This window comes from Ambystoma mexicanum, chromosome 4q, assembly GCF_040938575.1.
Source record: "Ambystoma mexicanum isolate Mex_15411 chromosome 4q, UKY_AmexF1_1, whole genome shotgun sequence".
NCBI lineage: Eukaryota > Metazoa > Chordata > Amphibia > Caudata > Ambystomatidae > Ambystoma > Ambystoma mexicanum.
In genome coordinates this window covers 108,885,721-108,910,466 of record NC_090928.1, presented here as the reverse complement: position 1 = coordinate 108,910,466, position 24,746 = coordinate 108,885,721, and the positions used below count along the sequence as shown (strand labels likewise).

The 24,746-nt window shown below is 45.5% G+C and overlaps 1 protein-coding gene across 50 annotated transcripts in view; it reads left to right on the top strand.

The window, feature by feature from the left end:
• Positions 1 to 24,746, top strand: part of TRDN (triadin) — a 1,596,486-nt gene that overhangs the window by 1,073,141 nt on the left and 498,599 nt on the right. For all 50 annotated transcript variants that reach the window (XM_069607588.1, XM_069607568.1, XM_069607599.1 and 47 more), the window contains one exon: positions 13,169 to 13,216. In XM_069607588.1, the coding sequence (XP_069463689.1) occupies positions 13,169 to 13,216 (48 nt within the window). The remainder of the gene's footprint in view (positions 1 to 13,168; positions 13,217 to 24,746) is intronic.

Here is a 24,746-nt window from a genome sequence, read left to right as displayed (position 1 = left end):
TGCCTTCATTGTGGACCCGGCGGCGCCTCTTCTGCTATACGTGGGCCCCACTACACACCAGCCTGCCAAGTGCGGGGCTCGCCCATACAAACTAACTGAGGCCAGGCCACCTTACAATCTGCAACCGCCTAGGGGCGACACCCACCCGAAACCATCTTGCTGCTGAGCTTGGCCGCGCGGCTGGGGCAGGGGCATCGGGTGAGGGCTTTTGGCCCATCTAAGACCGACACCTACTCGCCTCATCGCCCTCCCCCTGCCAGCGTCCCTCTCCAAATTCCAGACCTACGTCGACCAAATTCCAGCCAGATCTAAGAGCGCTACCCACGGGGGCACCATGGACAAGTTCACCAAAATGGTCCCCCGAGCTGAGTCAGACCAAGCGTCATCCTCACAAGACGTACCCGACCCGGGCCCTCACTGCGGTGTCACAGCGCCTGATCTCACCACTCTAATGGAATCCATGGGCAAAAACTTTGCAGCTTTTCACGAAAAGCTGGATGACATCAATGCAAATGTTGCCTCACTTAAGACTCGAGTGGACCAGGCGGGATCCAGGATCACTGAGGCCAAGAATAGAATTTCGCTCACGAAGATGGAATCCACGCGCTCCAAGACACTGTGGCTTCCCTGTCGCGGGAAATGAAAAATGTCAAGGCGAAATGTGACGATTTGGAGTCTCGCTCCCGCAGAAACAACCTGAGCATTCTCGGGGTCCCCGAGAACGCCCTTAAGAGGCGGATGGAGGATGCAGTTGAAAAACTACTTAAAGACCTGCTAGACAATCCTGATCTTTCCCCGTATTTCACAGTGGAGTGAGCCCATCAGGCCGTATCACCTCGTCCTAGACCGGGCGACATTCCCAGGCACATTATCGCTAACATACTAAATTATGACGACAGGGACCTCATCCTTCGCCTGTCCCTGGAGAACGGAGACCTACGATTTGAGGCCCACACCATCAGAATCTTCCCTGACTTTTCAATTGCGGTGCAGCAGGAGAGGCGCCAATTCCTCGGCATGAAGAAGCTGCTCAGGGAGCGCAACATCCCCTACGCTATTCTGTTCCTCGGCGAGGCTGAAAATTACCTACAATGGCAAGCTATATTTCTTCATAGTCCCGGACGAGGCGGTGAAATTCATCGAATTGCAGATACCGCTACAGGGGCCAAGGAACGACCCCCCCCAGCGGTGACTGATCATGAACAGTACGGCCCGGAATGTCACATCATGTCCACTGATCCTTATCTTTCGATGTGTTAATGGCAACCAGTCTTCGTTCACTCTGCAGATATAGCCTCCTATCACGTTCATTGGGTTGCGGGCTGGCTCCTAGATGACTCACACTCTCCCTCCTCCTCTTGGTGCCTGGAGCCAGCCCTGCGACCCTCCTTCTCCTTCTCCACCACCTGGCCTGAGGGCGCCCTCTGGTTTCAGAGTCCGATTAAAAGATCCGTCTACCGCAGTAACATCACTGGGACGGCAATGCTGCCCCACATCATGCTTAAGTTGCCGGCCGCACTGCACTAGCGCTCCCCGCTGCAAATGCAATGTTTGTTTTTATTTGGTTACTCCTTATGTTTTGCTCCTGTTGGGCGGGAATGTGGACTGATCCACGATGGATCTGGCCCTTCGGCCCTCACCTCTCGGTGGGATTCTGCCTGGTTGGAGGCTCTTGTGTTTTTGGGTGGGGAGATTGCACTGCAGGTTGTGGTTGGGCAGTGAGGGTGGGTGGGGCGTAGTTGGGGTTGTGTTTAAAGTAAAAAGCATGGCAGAGAGGTGCAAGACGTCAGCGCACTACACCTATGCGGGTGGTGAACGCATACTACAACATGGGAATGTACACTACTGCAGGGATGTCCCATAGTGTGACACCATGGCTCTTAATATAATGACATGGAACATTCGCGGACTGAGCAACTTCACCAAAGCCCGCAAGATAACTGCCTATGCCCAGAGGCATGGCGTTAAGGTTCTCCTTCTCCAAGAAACTCACGCCCTGGGGCGCCTAGCGACATACCTCGCCCCGACCTGGGGCAACAACAGGTACTACATGAAATATTCAACCCAGTCCAGGGGGTACTAACGTTAATCCACAAATCAGTCCAGTTCTCACTGCGCACCAGCCATATTGACCCCAAGGGTAGATTTGTAATACTTCACTGCTTGCTCGTCAACATGGAATGCCTCCTTTTTAATACATACATGCCTAATTTTGACGCTCCAGAATTCTTCGACGCTATCACCAGCATACTCTTAAAGTACATTGGTATCCCGGTTCTATGGGGGGCTGATATGAATTTAATCCTAGACGGCGACCTAGACAGATCCAGCACCTCCCGCAGAGCCCCATCACGTGCGGCTCATAGGCTCCTGGCGCACATGAACACACTTGGTCTTACAGATGTATGGAGAGCCCTCAACCAACAGTATAGAGAGTACACTTTTTACTCATCGGTGCACGATAGCCATTCCAGGATAGATCTCTTTCTCATATCAGGCTGCATGGCGGGCAGGGCCACGGAGTCCAACATACTACCACGCACACTATCGGATCACTCACCGGTAACACTACGCATAGCATTGGGACAGGACCGCCCCCCCCCGCTCCTTTTGGAGATTCAAGGCTGAGGCCCTACGGGACATAGTCTTCAAAGCTGACATCCTGGCTGATATTAACACCTTCTTTGACTGCAACAACAGGCGGGATACCTCTGACGGGGTGCGATGGGAGGCATTCAAGGTCTTCATTAGGGGGATGTGCATTTCTAGAGAAGCCGGGGTTCTCAAAGCTATCAAAAGTAGCCTGCAACGGTCTGAGGCAAAACTAAAGGAACTCGAGAAAGAATATGCAGCTGCCCCTTCCCAGACTATACTGGCACAGATCAGAGTGGAATTGGAAGCATTTGAGTCCCATGTCCAAAAGGATGTCCAGTATTATGCCCGTCCTGTGGCGGCCAGAAAATATGGTGAGGGCGATAGACCAGGGAGGACGCTGTCCACGTTGGTCCGCACAGAGGGGGGCAGGTCTTGCATTGACTGTGTCAAAAACACGGATGGCACCCTGTGCTGGTCTGACCAGGACATTCTTGCGACGTTCACTGCGTTCTACACAACCCTATACGGCCCCCATCAGGAACATAGTTTACAAGACACGGATGCCTTGCTGGACCAAATACCCATGACCCTCCTCTCCCGCACCACTAGCGACCAGCTTGAAGCTCCATTCACCCTTGACGAGATAACCACAGTCATCTCGAACTGCCCGATGGGCAAGACTCCTGGCCCGGACGGTCTCACCGCCGAGTTCTATCGAGATCATGTGGCAATCCTGGCACCCAGACTCTTGGAGGTTTGGAATGAGGCACTAAGCCTACAAACCTTGACCCAATGCATGCGCAAGGTGCTTATAACTATGCTTCCCAAACCTGGCAGACCGCTGGATGAATGTGGCTCTTATCGCCAATAGATTCCTCCCTATTATGACACACTTAGTCCATCCCGATCAAAGTGGTTTTGTGCCTGGCAGGTCCACAGCGCTCAATATCCGTCGCTTGTTTAACGTCTTGCCCAGAATTGGCCCCAATGCAGATGCAGTAGCGGTCACCCTTGATGCCCAGAAGGCATTCGATATGGTGTTGTGGCAATACATGTGGGCGGTACTCGATAAAATGGGAATTGGCCCTCGCATGATGTTGTATATCAAGCTGCTCTATACAGACCCCATAGCCAGGGTCCTGGTCAACACCAGGACCTCGGCTCCCTTCTCCCCCCACAGAGGTACCCGCCAGGGCTGCCCGTTCTCCACGATACTTTTTGCACTTGCCATCGAACCCATGGCTGACAGCGTCAGGGACAAACACACGCGCAGAGGTATACGTCTGCGTAACGCCCCGGAGATCATTTCTCTGTATGCGGACGATATGCTACTTTATATCAGGGACCCGTCCACCCACCTGGACCAGGTCATACGGGACATTACCAAAATTTTCTATTAATTATGCCAAATCTGACATTGGCCCCCTCACACCGACCACAACACAGCCGTCATGTGAATTCCCCCTTTGCTGGTCACCAAAGGGAATTAGATACCTCAGTGTACAGGTATCCCTCACCAAGTCCTCACTACTGGCCGACAATTACGGTGCTGTAGCGCAGCTTGCTGAAGCCCAACTGTTGAGATAGCGTAACCTCCCGCTCTCCTTGCCGGGCAGGTTGGCTCTAATCAAAATGATGACTGTCCCCAAATTGCTCTACGTCTTCGTCAATGTGCCGATCTGGCCTGGAAGGCGATACTTCAGAAATCTGCACTCTCTCTGCGCGCAATTTTTGTGGCATTCCGGTGCGGTCCGGAAGAAGTGGCAGCATATGACCCGTCCATACGAGGAAGGGGGCTTCACCGCTCCTGACTTCGCAAAATACTGGACTGCCGCACAGGCCCAACACGCCACATACTGGTACACGTTCACCGACCCCCCCCACATGTGAAGCTTGAGAAGCTAGCTGGCGATGGGGTTAACCCCCTCTCTCTTATACTTCACCACGCATTTCATACTGATGCCCAGGCTGACACCATGGCGGCCACAATCATGGCATGGAAACAAATACTACACTCACAACCCGGTCTTCACCCGTACTATAAATGGTTGCCCATTTGGCAATTCCCAGGCCTCACCCCACGCATGACAAACTTCTAGTGAAACTGCGCTAGAGCTACTGCAATATTTCAGGCAGAGAGCAGCGTTTCGAGCCTGCTGGCCCTCATACCCTGATGAGCCCCCCGACTTGCCGGAGATACACTATATAGCTAACTCAGCCGGTGCTAAAGGGATCTTGTCCTCCCTATATAAAATGCAGATGACCAACCCTACAGAGTTGCCATGTGCGGCGTGCGATCTATGGAGCGACGAACTGGGACATGCTATCACTGACGCAATATGGAAGAAGATGTGCATACACACCCGCGCTACCTCCTTTAATGCCAGATATAGATGCATACAATATAAGCTCCTAAATCGCCTGTACTACACTCTGCACAGGCTGGACAAGTTTACACGCACTCAGGCTCACCCCTGCCCTAGATGTAAATCTCTAGATGCGGATCATATGCACATGTTTTGGTCCTGTGATGCATTGGGCCCATACTGGAAGGCCATAGTAGACGCCCTCACTGAAATCACAGCGTTCCCCATCTCTCCGGAACCATTAGCTGTATTGTTTGGCCTCTGGGATAGTCCAGAATTGGGGAAAATGTCCAGGTTTTTGAACGTCGCCACCATAGTGGCCAAAAAATGCATATTACAATGTTGGAAACGCCGCTCCCGCCCCCCTCATTTGAAATGTGGCTGAGGGCCCTCACCTGGACTCAGACGTGCGAAGAGGACTACATTAACACCCTCCTGCAGACCTCTCGTCCCAAGAATGTGTGGTCAGAATTTTGTACCTACCTGAACAACAAGGATGCTCTAGAACTGTTGTCCTCCCCCCCTCTGGGTGAGGTGAACTAGTCCTTCCCTGTGCCTTGTGTGTCTGCCCGATTGGGCATCTGACTCCGCTTGTATCTACCATGCAATATGTAGTCGCTCATGTACCTGCTACCATAGCCACCTTGTACACTCTGCTGATTGTCTGTTCTTTTGCCAATAAAGAAAGTTTTTAAAAAAAAGAAGCTCTCATTTGCATACCCCTGAAGCTCTGTTCCTTGGAGTGGACATTGCTGCTTTAGCCCTTTAATGTATGCTACATTTTCACAAACAATAAATTACAAAGGAGTGGAGAGAGTTGAGTTGATAGACATTTTTGTGAGAATTAGCACTCTTTTGTTGTGTGCCTTTTGGCACTGGCATAGCACTTTATGACATGTTTGCACATAAAAAACGTGTTGCTACTAATTATGCCTATTTAGACAGTACGAGGTCTACGAGTTGAGAGAAATATAGCACTTTAACCCTGACTGCAGCAGGGTCGTATGTAATTGGGTTTAATCAGCAATTCATGTTATTTTAATATTGATATTCTATCTTCATATTGACTAATTACACTAATTTCAGCCAGTATTACATTTGTATGAATGTGTTATCATTGGTTTTATGATCAATCATGTGTCCATTATTTTTATATCATTGTGTGTATTTGATTAATAAAATATGAATATGTAATTTCTTACTGATCGAGCTTATCGCCTTTTGTTCACATATCGAAGTTGAATCTATTTTCTAAAAAATGTTCTTCTTAATAATTTCTCGCCCGTGTGACCACTTCTCTTGGTTCTTTGATCGTTGGTGTGAGAATAGACATGGTCATCCTAACTTTCATATTCTTCAGAAATCGTGCCAAAGCTACCAAGTGATTCTACTTCGGTAGAGGCTGCCCAGTAAAATGTATAGACAATATATGTCACCTATGTTGTTTGCCCTTTTCCCCTCAGTACGGTCACTTTTTTAAATTGTCTCGGAAATGAGTACACTATCCTACAGGAACACAAATCTGTGAGCTATTATGCCATCCCTTGGTTCTACTGAATGTTGCTACTCAATGTTTTCACCCACTGGGACAATACAAACAGCAACAAAGTTGCTTATATTTAATTCAGTGATGTATTAACTAAAATGTATCCTTTTATGACACATCTCAAATTTCTGACACACAAGGCAAACACACACCGAACAGAAAGATTGTCATGGCACTCATACACAGATAGGAACAATAACATTGGCGGGTATGGCCCCTCATTCCAAGGCTGTGCTTGTACAAATATTCTTTTGGTTAACATGCAATGTGCTCATGATGTCACTTTCTTCATCACCGAGCAACGGCTAATTATGTATTTAGAGCCCCATTAACATATTCTCTAACCACACTGTAATGCAGCACAACCGTGGGGAAGAAATCGATGTACAAACTAAGTGAAACAAAGTAAGCTATTAAAATGCAGCCATTGCTGACACTATAAATAATCGTTCACCATGATGCACTCACACAGTAGATGATGGACATCACAGCCTCACAACTCAACACAGGGCTGCAAGAGCTCTGCCAAACAAACACATGTGTCACACTTGGAAGACTGAAATATTGGACAATAAATACAAAATACATGTGTCTTAAAGAGCAATCACTCACATTGGGTATGCTAAGGCTAATGTTATTGTTGACAATATTGTTCCCACCTGGAAATTGGAACTTCAAAACATGACCACACCTCCTGTCCGTTTGGTGCAAGGTTGTTAACACTCTACGGGGCTTATTTAGAGTGTGGTGAATGATGAAATGCACCACCTTTCCACCGGCGCAATAAAGGCTGTTTACAGATAGCACTCAAAAAGCTTTACACCGGGTTTCCGCCGGTGAACAGCTGGCAGAAAATCCACCAGTCTCCAGTCATTGCAATGGGAGCCGCTGGATTTAGCCACAACTTTCCAACATTCAGCCCGGAAAAACCCAGTTTAGAGCTGGTGGACTGCTATCATTAAATAGCCATTAACCGGCGGATTACGGCTTCGGGCCCACTCTAAATAAGCCCCTTGGTGAGCATTGGTGAAAGCATGAATTAGTATTCACAGCCTGAGGTTGTTCCCACATTCTCACAGTTTTGATTTTTTGACTTGATATTTCCAGCTGATCTGCTGAGTTTTATTAGCGCTTTGTCCAATTAAATTGAAATTGGTGTTCACAGTCATGCAGTGATATTTGTCTTATGACTCACTGGTCAGACATCAAAAGAATTGCAATGGTTTTATGAGTGTTATATTTTAATAATTGCGTCCATACATCAGCAATGTGCGTCTCATTATGTAGATTTAGTGCACCAATGAGAATCAGAGGCAATTGACACTGGTAGCCACGCGTTTTCTCGTTTTAGAATAGAATAGATTTCATTAGCAGAGTCTCAGGAATGGATATTGTGTTCACCATTAAAAACCGGAGAACTCCAGGCCTGGAGGCATGCTAACAAAAAGCTGCTATTTGGTATAACAGAAGGACTTGCAAAACAAATGTGCAACTATTGTTGTTGGGAGGGCACACTGAAAAGGCAGCATTCCCTCATTTGTATAGGGATATTCCTCAAAGTACACTAAGAAGTCCCATTTTCCTCTGGACAACCGGCAAGGAGTCTCTGGGGAAGAACCATAGATATCTGTCCCCCATCCTACCGATGGGTGCCAGATTTTCAATGCACACTTGCAGAGTGAGATATGGGAATGGGCAAGAGGCAAGATGGGGGTTCAAGAGACAATCTTGAAGTCTGCAGGTGGGTTTGACATGAACAGGTTACCCACATCACCATCTCTTGAAGTTCTAGGGGGGTGTTATGTGCCCTGCAAAAGAAATGTAAAGGTGCACAAGTACAAAAACAGTGGCAGCCCAGGTTTGGTGGATCATATATACTCAGTACAATTGCATTCCAGGTTTGATGGATCTGTAGAGAGGCAGATGTACACATCATCTCTAGTGCCCGCCGCCTCACCTCCATCATACTAGAAAAATAACATGAAGTCACTGTGTGTGACACCAAGTATCATGCCAATACCACATCGAAGGTATGAAAGATGTTATGCACTCAGACAACCATATCGAATGTAGCCTTGCACTGACATGGTGGAAGGATGTCTGCATACACCATTGGACATAGAAGAGCTATAATTCAAATTAGACCAGAGCGACGTGACGTCATGAAGAGAAGACACAAGGACACACTGAAACGATATGCAAATACTTAAAGAATTAAGATGTAACTGAAGTAACAAGATAAACATTGATGCAAATACGAAGAAATCTTTTACACTAAGAAGATAAGAAGAGAATTAGTAGATGTATATACGCAGAAATGCAAGGTAGATGAGACATATAGAAAGTTTCTGCAGTAGAAAATATAACGGAAGTAAAGCAGCCAAGATGAAAAGATGGACATCGACTCTGTATAAATAATAAGCAAGAAGCCTTGAAGAGGAAGACCATGGCTGTAGAGCTGATAGGTGCTGGAAAATCTGCTTTGTGTGAAGAGCAAAGAATATCTGTTTGGCTTGGGATCAAGGATGCCACGTAAAGAGGTAACTGCAAGGCACAAGGGGAGTCAAAGAGGATACGCTACATACGCACAATGCAGTTCTCTTAGATTAAGCAAAGGAGTGAACTTTTGCAGATGACAATTATTGAACAATCAAAGATGCAGAAAGCATATGCAAGACAGAGCAACCAAAGTCTCCAGAAGACAAGAGGAACAATAGCACCCAGCATAATTAAGTTAAATAGCACTAAACAAAAGGGCAAACTGGACAAAATCATGGTCTCCTCACACGTGGTACAAGACTAAAAAACAAGGCCTATTCATTAAGCTCCAACTGAAAATAGCGATGTACCTACACTACCTTAAAGGTTTCAAGGAAGAGAACAGCCAGCAAGGTCAACCACAGAGCCGAGCCTTGGTTTAGGGCCTAACTGATGAGAGATGGCAGGCTAATTGAGCAAGTGGGCAGTGGTCTTATGTTTTCCCCGCACCTGGGTTTTGTTTTGTTTAGTTTACGTGCTGCTAACGAGCCGAATGTCCAAGATTGGGAGAGAATGCCAACCTATCACGAGGACCTATGTAGTGGTGTACCATACATTGTTTCAGAACCCAATCCCCTTCTGTTCTGCTATTAATATGTATGATACATATTTAGAGGTAATTCAAGGCATGCCTACAAGATAAGGGGCAGCTAATTATGGTACACAAAGTATAGGTATATAAATTCCCTTAACCAATCCTTTCGATAGGTTTTTACTGTTTGCCACGTAGGATGACATCATAGCTGATATACATCGAGGTATAAAGCCTTTGTTTGTACTATTGAAATGTAGATGAGAGTGAGTGAGCTGCAATCTGTTGTTCACCAGGTTTCCCTAGTGTTTTTGAGCAGATAATAAAGTAGTATTTTGCCATATTCTTTGAGTCTGTCCAGTTATTTGGGTCCGAGATCATTTGTTAGACAATTCCATCTGGCACTTGGAATGCTCTAGGTGCAACTGCACCGATCCTTTGTACTCAGTACAATCGTGGCCCAGGTTTGATGGATCCTATGTACCCGTGGCCCAGGTTTGATGGATCCTATGTACTCAGTACAATTGTGGCCCAGGTTTGATGGATCCTATGTACTCAGTACAATCGTGCCCCAGGTTTGATGGATCCTATGTGCCGAGTACAATCGTGGACCAGGTTTGATGGATCCTATGTGCCCAGTACAATCGCATCCCAGGTTTGATGGATCCTATGTGCCCAGTACAATCGTGGCCCAGGTTTGATGGATCCTATGTGCCCAGTACAGTCGCGGCCCAGGTTTGATGGATCCTATGTGCTCAGTATAATCGTGGCCCAGGTTTGATGGATCCTATGTGCTCAGTACAATCGTGGCCCAGGTTTGATGGATCCTATGTGCTCAGTACAATCGTGGCCCAGGTTTGATGGATCCTATGTGCTCAGTATAATCGCATCCCAGGGTTGATGAATCACGTACTCAGTACAATCGCAGCACAAGTTTGATGGAAGTGTGCTCAGTAGGCGCCTGCACTCTGTTGGATTTGTAGAAGCAACTTTCAATGTTGCCATTAGAATCCATGGAGTGCAGAGGAAAGAATGGACAGTAACAGGGTGTTGCGCTTGCGCTAAGGTCCACCACCCACATTTTATTCTTTGCTCTGGACAAAATATGTACGAAGGAAGTACCGGGTAAAGATAAAAAATTGAATATTTGAGAGTCTACCAGAAGTTGCCATTGTAGTGACTTTATTCGTGGATTTAACATGAGCGAGAAATAAATCCCACCATGGTAAGCCCCTGCCTCTAAAACCAGAAATGTGGGTTTAAATCCCCCAGGCAGTAAAGAAAACACAGTTTTCGGACTTTTTATTTGTGCCAAACCTGTTCAAAATGCAGTTGCGGTGCAACAACGAAGCTGTGGGCCTTTTGCTAGGAAAAGTAGCAGCAATGCCCGATGGGAATAGTGCAACCGCGCTGGCCTTTTAAGTGCAGTTTTATGATGGATCGTAATAAATCACTAGTAGCAATTTGTCTTTTATAGTTTTAAAATGATAAAATAAATAGTGCAAATGCTCCAGAAAACTCAGCTCTCAGTTCGGTAAGAGTAGCCCTTTAAGGGGCAGAGCTGCATTTTGGAATTGGTTAGTAACAACACTACTTCTTTCTTCCATGTGCGGGTAAACTTGGTTAGATGTGCAGAAAAGTATGCAATGGTGTGTCCTGCGATGTGGGTTCTGTGTGAGATCATGTTTGACAGGCCATGAGCTTCCAGATTGTCAGTGAGGGAGCGGGTCAATGGGTTGTGTGGCGACATCAAATGGTATTAGGTCAATAGAACTTTTTACGAAAAGCAAAAGAAAAAAAACGATTTAGAAAGACCGCTCTGTGGCCGTACAGTGCAGTCTTTCTAAATCGAACTGTCAGCCCCTGCGATGCGCATGAGTGCAGCCACGAGGCTGACATCTACGTCAGTACCCGGAAGCAGCCACGAGGGAGAACAGGTACATTTATGTGTGTGTGTTTGTTGTGTGTACATGTTTGCGTGAGGGTTTGTGTGCATTTTGGTGAGGGGGTCTTGAGAGGGGAGGGAGGCAGTAAGGGCTGAGGGAGCAGAGTGCGGGGGTGAAACCCCCTGATTCTGAATAAAACCAGGAAGAGAGGGTGGGGGATGGGCATAGGGGGCTGAATAAATGCCATTATTTCCATTTTTGTAGGCCACCTAAAATTGGCCCAAAAAAATTGTTTTTTTGGTTAGGCGACCTACAAAAATGAAAATAATGACAATACCATTCGTTGAAATCTCCTAAAATAGTGGGAGCAGGATGCTGGAACAGCATAGGAGAGAGTGAGTCATAGAGTGAATCCTCAGAATTAAAATCGTAGCTGGGAGGTCTATATAGCTGAAGGAAACTGGGAGTGACTGAATGGCTGCATCAGAATTTAGCTAGGAAGTATTCACATTTGGGATCGCCAGGAAGACTCTGGTGATATTACTGTCAGGTGAGTTTTGTGTAGGATGACTAGGCCCCCGCTCTGCTATGCCTGTTGTGTATGAGCAGGGAGTAGCCAGGCGGAATGTCTTTATGTGAAAGCCTTTTAACTTGATTCATTCCACACCAGAATGACATAAGATTGTTGTTTTGTCCTCCCTCTGATTCCCCCTCCTTGTCTCGTCATGCCTAGAAACACTTGTGTAGAGGGGTGTTATAAATGCCATATCATATCATACCAAGATCCATATTATGGAAAGTTTTCAACAATCTAAGTGCACATTTTCACGTTATTAGGGTTACAGCAAAAGTTGTGATAATGAAGAAAACATATGCTTTCAAGACACGTTTTATCCTTGGAAAAGTTCATTAGCAATCCCCTGAAAAAAATGGATTTGAACCATAGTTTGATTGTATTAGTACATTGTTTTCTACTTCTAATACCAAATTGCACTTGTACTGATCCAAAGGTTCTGTAATCTGGCCCATGGCAAACATTTCCCTAAGACTTGCCACGATATGATAGGTTATTTATAACGTGCTTAATACCCAGAGGTTTCTAAGCGCAGACCTGGGGATTGAACCAGTGGTGCTCCATGTCGCCTTGCTTTCAGGTCGAGCATGTTGCCGCTGAGCTATCCTCCCGAGAATTTGAATTGCAAATATGTATATTAATAAGGCATTGTAACATACAAATTAGAGGAATGCCACTAAGTAGGTATAGTAAGACATTGGAGAGGAAGGATAGCTCGGGGGCAACACGTTGGACTTGGAAACAAAACAACGCAGCAGCAACATTGATTAGAATACCGATCCTGCACTTTGAAACCGCTCGCTGGTATTAAGCACGTTATAAAAGAACAATTATAGTTATAATTCTGAAAAATGAAACATTTGGACAAGTAATACATATTGACACTGGCACATTGATGTTGGTTTTCATATGTGATGACATTTTGTGTAGCTTTTAGTTAATGACTATTTGTCACTATTGTCCTCGGGTGCTCATGATGTAATTCAGATGTATATATTTTTTTCATACCAATGAAATAAACAATTGCATGTTACCAAAAAAACTGGTCAATGTATATCCTCTTGTTTTGCCTGTTAACCGACTTTGCTTGATGATATGCATTTATTTACGGGAGCCATTTTGTTTTTCTAGAACACAAGAAAGAAAAAAAGGCATTGCATCCCACTCCAAGAGCTAAAGGTAAAAATACAGGTTTAAACACATTATGATTTATTTAATAAAATCACATTGTTATCTGAGTTGAGTTTATTAGCATCTCAGAATTGCATCCTTTGGTGTGGGGAAGTGGGCTACATTGCCAGCACAGGTTGAGGAGAGCATCATTTTTAGAAGGGGGGGGTAAGGGTCTCTAGGCGAGCCTGAGGGTCGGCTAAGTGCTAGTAGGTTGCAGTAATCAGTCAGAGAAAGGGGGGAGAAGGACGGGAAGGTGGGATGGGTGGGGGAGTTGGAGTTTGAGTGGTGTCCAGGTGTGGGTGGTGGGATCGCAGCTAGTTTTGAGGTTATGCTGTGGTGTCTTTCAAGTGTCACGTTATGAAAGTGGTTTGAGAGCTAATGGCTTGTGAGTGTGGGGAGGGGGAGGTTAGAGAGCTGAATTCCCCTACGATTTTGTGCCATTCCCTGTATGGGTTTTTGCAGTCGGAAATTCTGTTCCCATAATGGGTTTTGCTTAGCTTGTTTGATTTCATACAAATATGCCCTGTTCAGTCTTGCAAGTGCCATTTTATTAAGGGCATTGTGGGTTGTCTTCCTGACTTGTTTCAGGCCATTTTTGAGGGATTTGAGCACTTTAAGGGGGAGTACCATTTTTGGGGTGTGGTTGATTGTTGTGTGGGGGGTCATAGCTTTGCAGAGCCAATGGCCAAAGAGATCACTGAAGGGGTTTCCTTTCTTGTGGGAGAGGTCAGGAAGAGTAAGAAGGAGGGAATCGGCCAGGTTTGGATTGATGATTATTTTATTCCATAAAGGGCCGGTGGCCGGGCAGGATGAGGGATTAATATTGGGGTGGAGGAGAGGTGGAAAGAAAGTGAAGTGTGAAAGGGATAACGTGGAGATCAGAACCGTTCAGAGGGCAAGGCATGAGCGGGTAAACTTGGCCGGATGTGCAGAAAAGTGTGCAATGGTGTGTCCTGCGATGTGGGTTCGGTGTGAGATCATGTTTGACAGGCCATGAGCTTCCAGATTGTCAGTGAGGGAGCGGGTCAAGGGGTTGGTGGCGACATCAAATGGTATTAGGTCAATAGAACTTTTTACGAAAAACAAAAGAAAGAAAACGATTTAGAAAGACTGCTCTGTGGCCGTACAGAGCGGTCTTTCTAAATAGAACTGTCAGCCCCTGCGATGCGCACGAGTGCATGCAGAGGCTGACAGGTACGCCAGGACCCAGAAGCAGCCACGAGGGAGAACAGGTACATTTATGTGTGTGTGTTTGTTGTGTGTACATGTTTGTGTGAGAGTTTGTGTGCATTTTGGTGAGGGGGTCTTGAGAGGGGAGGGAGGTGGTAAGGGCTGAGGGAGCAGAGTGCGGGGCGTGAAACCCCCTGATTCTGAGTAAAACCAGGAAGAGAGGGTGGGGGATGGGCGTAGGGGGCTGAATAAATGCCATTATTCCCATTTTTGTAGGCCACCTAAAATTGGACCAAAAAAAATGTTCTTTTGGTTAGGCGACCTACAAAAATGAAAATAATTACATAGAACCCATCTCACCATTTGTTTAAATCTCCGAAGATAGTGGGAAAAGGATGCTGGAACAGCGTAGGGGAGAGCGAGTCACAGAGTGAATCCTCAGAATGAAAATCGTAGCTGGGAGGTCTATGTAGCAGAAGGAAACTGGGGGTGACTGAATGGCTGCGTCAGAATTTAGCTAGGAAGTATTCACATTTGGGATCGCCAGGAAGATTCTCTGGTGATATTACTGTCAGGTGAGTTTTGTGTAGGATGACTAGGCCCCCGCTCTGCTATGCCTGTTGTGTATGAGCAGGGAGTAGCCAGGTGGAATGGTTTTGTGTGGGGATGAGAAAAGTGCTAGAACAGGGCTGGGGTGGGCGGCAAAGATTGTAAAGATAAAGAGTAGGATCTGCGTACCAGTGGTGATCTGGGGAGTGGGGAGCAATTTGATGCTGCTGGGCTGCGATCAGTACTGTCTGAGCAGTTTTTGAGGCACTTGTGAGACAGTGGGGTATGCAGGAGGGTTTGCAGACTAGGTTGTGTTGGCCAGGGCTGTGTGTGCTGTACTGAGGTAGGGGAAGTGATATTTAGGAGGCTGCAGTGGTGGGGAGGAGGGCATTGGGATGGTGGTGGGATGATGGCTGTGGAGTGGTGCAGCATTGCCATGGTAGAGAATGGAAGGGGGTTCCTTGTAGAGGGGAGGTTAATAGCACGAGATGTACAGTGGGCTGTATAGATGGGGTTCTGGGTGTTTGTACACCATGAGCTGCCCGAGCTGCCTCGTTTCTGTGTGGGACAGACAATAGGGTGAGGGAGGTTGGAAGAGGGTTTGGGCAGATGAGGAACAAAGTGGAGGGTGCCTCGAGGGTATTGAAGGGATTGTGGTGGGTGGCACATAAGAGGGCTGCCTGAGTCGCCTTCTGGGTGGTGAAGTGTTGGCTAGTGAGCAGCAGCTGCAGAGGGATATGTTTGGATTCAGGTGTGGTAAGGTGCATGGACGGGGTCTGGTATGATCTTGGCTGGTATTTCTAGGTGCGGACGGAGGGTACACTCAGCACTACTAGAATGTTGGTACTCCGTTTTGGCAATGATAACAACCGGTACTTCCGTACTTCAAGAAGCGAGAGGTGCCTACATTTGCGACTCACTAGCAGATGTGGTAACAATTAGATTTGAGGCACAGCAGTAAATGTCTAAATTGGTGAATGAGAAACACTCAGGGGCCGATTCATGGAACAAACGTGCGCCGAAAATCTTTGCGCAAGCAGGCGCAAGCAGGCGCAAGCAGGCGCGAGCGCAAAAAAACAGGCGCACGTGCACGCGTGCGATTCATGGAAGTCCCTGCGCGTGTTTACCTCGGGATGTGCGCCAAACCCGTGCATGGCGCACAAGTCACTGCAACATCCCGAAAGGCGTGCGTGACGCGCACAGTGAAAGCGCACAACCTCGGCGCATACACCAGAAAGTGGGCGGGACACGGGGCGTAACCCCGCCACCCCCACCCCCCAGCACTGTGGGGCACCTGCCAGCAAGCCCCCACCCATGTCCAACTCATGTTCCCCACCACCCCCACCCCCCAGCACTGTGGGGCACCTGCCAGCAGGCCCCCACCCATGTCCAACTCATGTTCCCCACCACCCCCACCCCCCAGCACTGTGGGGCACCTGCCAGCAGGCCCCCACCCATGTCTCCCACCACCCCCACCCCCCAGCAGTGCAGGGGCACCCACCACCAGGCCCCCACCCATGTCTCCCAGCACAACCACCCCCCAGCCACCAGGGGCAGCCTCCACCAGGCCCCCACCCATGTCTCCCACCACCCCCACCCCCCAGCACTGTGGGGCACCTGCCAGCAGGCCCCCACCCATGTCCAACTCATGTCTCCCATCACCCCCACCCCCCAGCCACCAGGGGCAGCCTCCACCAGGCCCCCACCCATGTCTCCCACCACCCCCACACCCCAGCACTGTGGGGCACCTGCCAGCAGGCCCCCACCCATGTCCAACTCATATTCCCCACCTCCCCACCCCCCAGCACTGTGGGGCACCTGCCAGCAGGCCCCCACCCATGTCCAACTCATGTTCCCCACCACCCCCACCCCCCAGCACTGTGGGGCACCTGCCAGCAGGCCCCCACCCATGTGCAACTCATGTTCCCCAGCCAACATGTCATCACAATCTAGATCCCTGGTCCCTATGGTCAGCCTCCAAATGCAAAACACCCACCCGAGTATTGCATCCACCCACTCATAATTTGCAATTACATCACAGAACACCAATTGCAAGTTCCGAAACAAACACATTTCCCTCACATACACCCAATGGGTGTCAGTGAATCTCAAAACCCATATCATGAAATGCATGAAACCAATGAGATACCACACATTGAAGTTCACCAAAAATAATATGTATTAAAGGAAACATAAATAGAATCAAAAATAAAGAAACAGAAATGTGAATGTACAAAAATTAAAAGAAGCATGTCCGTGAAAAAAAGCAAAACCAAAAATAAAATTCCAAAGTAATGGTGTCCAAAGTCACTGTCCACAAAACAAAATCCAATGGGAAATAAAAAAGAAAGCCATTGCTCCATGGTTAAAATGTTAAAAAAAAATACAATCCAACAGTGAACTATTTTTTTTTTTTTTTTTTTTTTTTTTTTATTTGGTTGGCTAATTAAATTAACCTTTCAAACAGAATTAATTTTTATACAAAAACACATAAAATAAAATTAGACAAATATATCAAATAAACGAATAGACAAATAAAACATCATGCAATATCACATGTAATTAACATAATTAATCTTTCAAATCAAAAATGAAAATTAAAAGTTAAAAATTGAAAATTGAAGGTTGAAGATTAAAAATTGAGAGTTAAAAAGCACCACAATTGACATAGATATGAACGCATTTCCAATATATTAAGAATACCCTGTTCTGTTTCAATTCTTCCATTTATCAAACCAGTTGCTTACTAGGACATATTGGACATAGAAGCTTATTTAGGAATTGAACAGTGGCTATTCTTACTGTGATCTTTGGGGTCGCAAATAGCTCATTCCACAGTTCATCATTTGTACGTCTTATACAGTGGTGCCTTGTTAATTTATCAATAATGTCTTTCCTCTGCATTTTTAAAGCCACACATTCTATTAATAAATGCTTCAAACTTTCTTTAGCTAGTCCATCATTACAGAATCGACAAAATGAAGCATCTAGCTTAATGATGCCCCTTCTTACCAAAATTTGTTTGGTCGGCCATAAATTCAGGCGGAACCTCAGTATTTGATTTCTGAGTTTATGAGAGGGACATTTTAGTAAATAATCAGCGGTTTGGCGGAATTTTTTATGCCCAAACAGAGCTCTATCAAAATCTTTTAATTTTAAACAGTCCTGTTGGGTTATATGCCAATCAAGTTGGTATAATTTAGTTTTGGCTTTAATAGGATTGGTTAATAAAATATCCAATGAGATATTTGCTTCCGCCAAATCAGACATGACCGCCGCTCTCCAACTGGATGGGAATAAATGTGCCGAGCGTAGTAGATAATCTGCTAAAATCTTAAGTATACCATTACTCGCCATGCCCAGCATACATTTCCTATATAAACAGCATCTTTTCCACGATGCATGTATGTTTACTGATAAAATTCCCAACTCAAAGCGGAGCAGTGCTGTTGGACTAGAGTTTGGAAGATTCAAAACTTTCTTCCAGAATTTTGCCTCAAATTTATTCCAATAACAAGCCTCCACGGGCAACCAAGCCTCACACCCATACGTAATAATGGGAAGTACCTTTTGCTGGTAAAAGATAAGAATATGCTTACATGAAAACTTACCATACTTATATTGCAAAATTCTCGCTTGAGATATTAATGTGGACAGTTTACCCTTTAAACTTTCTCTTTGAGGCATGTTTGTGGGAGAATTACTGAACAGAACACCCAGATATTTATATTCATTCACTACGTTCAACTTTTGTTTATTTAGAAACCAACAGTACTGTTTCCTTGGTCTTGACTTATATCTCCCCAATTCCATCACTTGTGTTTTCTCCAGATTTAGAATAAGTTTATTCCTGGTGACATACTGATCCAATTTATCAAGCATGTTTTGTAGGCCACTCGGCGTTTGCGAGATGAGAATTAAATCGTCCGCATACAAAAGCCATGCAATAATCTGGTTCCCAAGTTTAGGAGCATCGTTCACTACATTACTGAATTCATTGCCTAAATCAAGTATAAACAGATTAAACAGTGTGGCGGCAAGAATACACCCTTGTTTTAGGCCTCGTTGGGTTAAAATCTCTTCAGATAGTAACCCTTCTAGGTTCAACTTGACCTTCATTGAGGTATTGGAGTGGAGTAAATATATTAAATATACAAGCGAATGGGGACACCCAAATTTTAACAATTTCTCAAATAGAAGACTCCGATCAACGGAGTCAAATGCTACTCGAAAATCAACATAAGCTAAATAAATTGGTTGATTTCTTGTTGCATACAGCTCTTTAATTGCATTAAGAGTCGTTATGTTAATACTGGTACCAAGGCCTGCCACAAATCCAGTTTGAAATGGATCTCGCTGATTCTCTTCTGACGCCCAGTTGTTGAGATCTCTCAAAATAATTCTACTGAAGATCTTACCCGGGGCGTCAAGAAGAGAGATCGGACGATAACTTGCAGGGTTCGCTCGATCTCCCTTCTTATAAACTGGTACCGTAATGGCCTTACACCATGATGGAGGAACTACTTGTTTAATTTTCACAGCTTGAAAGACATCATACAAAATAGATGCCCATAATTCCGGATTCTGTTTTAGTACAAAATTTGACAGACCATCTGGCCCTGGGGCTCTAGATGAACTCGCTTTATTTATATAAAATAACACATCTTCTCGATCGAAATTAATCTGAAAGGATGGATTAATTAATTCCAATTTTGGTTGTGAGATTTTTTTATTTGGAAGATTGTATATGTCAGAGAAATAAGTCACCCACTTCTTCTCCGACACACCGTTAAGTTGAACTTTTAATTGAGTACCAACTACTCCATTATTTAACAACTTCCAAATTTTCGATGTGTTTTTAGTTTTAGCCACCTGTAACCATTTTTCACCATCATGTTGGAACATTACTGCCTTATTGCCCCGAACCCAATTCCTATAGTCAGTCTTCAATTTGCGTAGCGCAGACTCTCGATAATAAACCGGTAAAAGGGCTATCTGCCTTTTCTGTTTCCGGTAATGCGCTTTTCTCTCTCTGATACCCTGATCAAATACATGAGTATGACACCTATTACCCTTTTTAATACCTGGAGACGAAACAGAGGCAAAAAGATGCATTTTATCATGATAATTGGGTGGATCCATGCCTCTCAACAGGCAGTGACGGTCATTTGTTACGCTGGACGCAAAAGCGTGTAATGCATCGCTTGACCATTGTAGCCTGTTCCGTTGGGGATTTATAACCAGACCATTCAGTTGGTACTGACAGTATCGAGGTTCGATCTCAACCTGAATTAAAAACTCAGCCCTCAGCATCCAATGATCACTTGCTGTGGTTGGAATTACCTTAAACTCAGATATTTTCTCAAATAACCTTCTATCAACATACATATAATCAATTGTAGCATTTTGGACCCCACAAGTCCAAGTGTAAGATGGCGGATTGTCAGAGTCGACTGCTCCATTTAGCATTATTAAATCCCAGGTGTCAATAAACACCATCCATTGGGAGACGCGATCCATATTTCTTTTCTTAGTTGGTGCCAACAAATGTAAATTCAGGTCCCCAGCTAATATTACATGCGCAATCTCTGTAGTGGTTATAGTATCATCAGTGCATTCAAATCATTAAAATAAGTGGAAGTTAAGATTGCAATTGGGTTCCAATATACATTTATAACTAAGATTTTCAGTTTATGGAACATTAATATTGAACATTGCAAATAAGGATTTGGGTTAGACCCATCTGAAATTGTACTAATCGTAGTCATTTTAGAGATAATTGTCAACCCTGACATAGGTCTACCTTTTTGTCCCTTGATAGCTGGGACCAGATGGACATAATGGTTGTCCCAGGATAGTGGGACAGTTAGCCAAGTTTCTTGCATAATGACTAAATCGCACTCCTCCAAGCAGCCACTCACATTATTTAGCAGATGTTTATGTCCCCTGGTGTTCCAGCTCAAGACTACAAATTTCTGGGTTCGCGCAGCAAATTCATCTATTCTTAGTTATGCTTTCCCACAACTACATCCCCTAGCTGAATTTCCATCATCACTAGCCACCTGGCTAGTAGATTTGAAACCACTCTCAGCCACCAAGGGCTCTTTTATGATTGGAATCAAATTAAAGCCCAGATCGAAGAGGTCAGATCTAGCAGACCAAATGATGTTATAAATGATGCGAGATCCTATCCACAAACAGGACACCGTTGGATCGTTGTCATCAGGAAACTCTACTTGTACTACATCTCCAGAAGAGATGTCCTCTAAACTCGGAACATCTGAGAATATTTGCATTATACTTCGTCTATTCATGGTATACTTTGGGAAGGAGCCCCCACGACAGCTAAGAAACAAAGCAAATAACTGAGGGGGCATTTTACTCTTAGATATTACCTTGGATCCAGGGCAACTCTGCTTACTAGATGTTTCTATATGCAGACAGCGTTTGGCCTCTTCAACTGGAGATTTAAATGAAACATTCTTATGAGTGTTACTTCCATCGAAGGATTTTACCAGATCAGATTGACTACTGCTGATTGCTTTCAGAGATGATTTAAGAATTTTTTGTTCTGAAGTCAGAGCAACTAGACAGTCTTTCATTGTAATTAAAATATTACTTTGTAGACTGTCTTGAACATCAGATGTTAGATCTGTTACCGGTAAAACATTTCGGGAAGATATTATTAGTTGATTATCAGGGGCCCTCCCAGTATTTATCTTCCCATCAGCCTCTGATTCAGGCTTTTTTACTGCTGGGATAGCGACCCGGGTCAAAGGATAAGTCAGAGATGGCTTAGGATGAAATTGAGACATATATTCATCCACTGCCTTTCTAAGAACCTGGGTGTTAATTATTGAGTTGGATACTCCATCAACATTCACTTGCATATTCTTCGGGGGGATTGAAACCGAATTCTGAGCCGTCACATTTATAGATTCGCTCTCTAGATCCTCCGTAAGTTGCACCAACTCGTCTAGCGGAGCATGAGGGGGAACCACATAGTGGGGGTCCGTTCCCCGACTCTTCGATCTTTGTCGCTCTTGTGATAGGTTCTGGTATTTTTTTGAGATTGCATTAGAGGCTATCAATGAGCACTTATCTGATTTAGACAAGGATTTAAAAAATTGTTTTGTTTTCCCACTCGAGGATATTGTCCTAGACTTCTGATTTTTTAATTTCTTCACACTTTCCTTCGGTTGGTGACTCAAACCTTTAGAATTTTTAGCAAATATTGTATATGCCCCTTTTAGCTGGTGCTCATCTCTTATTTTTAAAGCATCAGCACTAGGGACCTCATGTTCCTCTTCACTCAACACTAACAAATCAGACACAGGTGCCAATTTAGTCATCTTCACAGAACCTTCACCCCTCACATCCTCAACAACCACTTTGGCTGTTCTTACATAAGGGCTTAGCTGTGACACCACAGGTACCTTCCCCACCTCTTCTGCTGTTATTTCTCTTATAATACCATCAACGAAAGGCACCACAATCTTAGACTTTTGCATGTTTTTCTCGGCTATAATTGAACTCAACTTTCTGTCCAATTGGTCATCAATGTTATTACATGATGACAACAGCTCACCCAATTGTTTGGAAAAGAGTTCTACCTGATCGACATCATACTCTTGTTTCTGGGCCAAAGATAAACCAAAAGCCTTCTGTGATCTCGAGATAATTTCAACATTGTTTTGTATTGAATTAATCTTTGAGTCTAAAACTTCAAATAATTTGGCAAGGGACATCAAAGCTATATTCATAGCTTCTAATGTTACAGGAGCTACTTTTTTTATCGCAACAGCCGGACTTACAGCTGCGCTGTCTCTATTTGGTCTCTATTTGGTCTCCTCGGGGTCGGCGGAATAAATGAGATGGAACTTTCCGATTTGGATATATCTCCAGCTTTAAATAAAACTGGGGACTTGGAGAGATCGGATTCGTCCTCTTTGGCCACAAAACAAGAGTTCGATGACTCCAACTCAATAATTGCATTATCTTCAACAACATCAACATCTTGCTCCCGCTTAGACAGGGGTACCAAACTAACAGCCCCTGAACGGGCATTCAACAGCATCATTGAGTCGGACAGAGAAATATTGCAAGGCTGCTCTGGCACCTCATTACCACCATTTGTGACGTGAGCCAACGGAGGGCTCAAAACAGGTTGCTTGGGAGGCGAACCCTCTTGTTCGTTATGAAAGGGCTGCGCCTCTACATTTGATATACTTAAATTATTAAATTCGGAAATTCGAGCCACAGAGCATGGCGAGCGTCCAACATCAAACCCATAGTCTCTCAAGTCACCTACGACAAAATCAAGTCGTGATCTTTTCTTCTTTATTCGCCTATCCAAAGGCGCATTTTTAGCAAAAGGACGTATCGTTTTTTGGGGTAGGCGCTGGACTATCTCTTGAGGTGGACTCCAGTAAGGCTCGCACTCGTTCTACGCATGGCATGCCAGATCTGAGAGTGAACATAGTTGGCACTTTCTTGCTTCACTATAGTGCCTCTCTTTAGACAATATTTATAGTACATTAAACTTTAAAATACCATATTGATAGTCAATCACAAAAATGCTTAAGACCTAGCTCTCCCACGATAACCGCGTCACCGCGGCTAAGCGGCAAAGCGGGACTTAACGGGACTTACACGGGTGCGCGCGCGCGGTGCGCGCGCCCCTGAGCTTATATAGCTCCGCCCAGCCCTTAGTGCAGTAGAGCCTAAACAAAGAGAAAATATATTAAAGTCCGTTTCGTTTCGTAGGTATTGTTCCTTCACACAGTCTGTATTTCTCCCTTTAGTTTTTCACCTGCTGGGGCTTGTAGTTGTAGAAATCCAAAGGTTCGCAGGAAGAACGGTGGTAACAAAGTCCGCGGCAAAGCGGGACTTAACGGGACTTACACGGGTGCGCGCGCGCGGTGCGCGCGCCCCTGAGCTTATATAGCTCCGACCAGCCCTTAGTGCAGTAGAGCCTAAACAAAGAGAAAATATATTAAAGTCCGTTTCGTTTCGTAGGTATTGTTCCTTCACACAGTCAGTATTTCTCCCTTTAGTTTTTCACCTGCTGGGGCTTGTAGTTGTAGAAATCCAAAGGTTCGCAGGAAGAACGCTGGAAACAAAGTCCGCGGCAAAGCGGGACTTAACGGGACTTACACGGTTGCGCGCGCGTGGTGCGCGCGCCCCTGAGCTTATATAGCTCCGCCCAGCCCTTAGTGCAGTAGAGCCTAAACAAAGAGAAAATATATTAAAGTCCGTTTCGTTTCGTAGGTATTGTTCCTTCACACAGTCAGTATTTCTCCCTTTAGTTTTTCACCTGCTGGGGCTTGTAGTTGTAGAAATCCAAAGGTTCGCAGGAAGAACGCTGGAAACAAAGTCCGCGGCAAAGCGGGACTTAACAGGACTTACACGGGTGCGCACGCGCGGTGCGCGCGCCCCTGAGCTTATATAGCTCCGCCCAGCCCTTAGTGCAGTAGAGCCTGCTGGGGCTTGTAGTTGTAGAAATCCAAAGGTTCGCAGGAAGAACGCTGGAAACAAAGTCCGCGGCAAAGCGGGACTTAACCGGACTTACACGGGTGCGCTTGCGCTTGAGGGGCCTTCTGTCCAATGAAAATGCGTATGCGTGCAGACGCGCTTACGCACTAAGGGCCTTTCCTCGAATTACACGCTGCCGTGCAGATTTTTCACGTGCCAAATCACTCCGTATCAAGCTGGCCACGCGTAAGCACACGGAAGACCACGCTCCTGCTCAGAAGGCCGAACTACTGCCCCCCAGAGCCCCGAGCATGCTCCCACCTGCCATCTGCTGCTGCCTGAC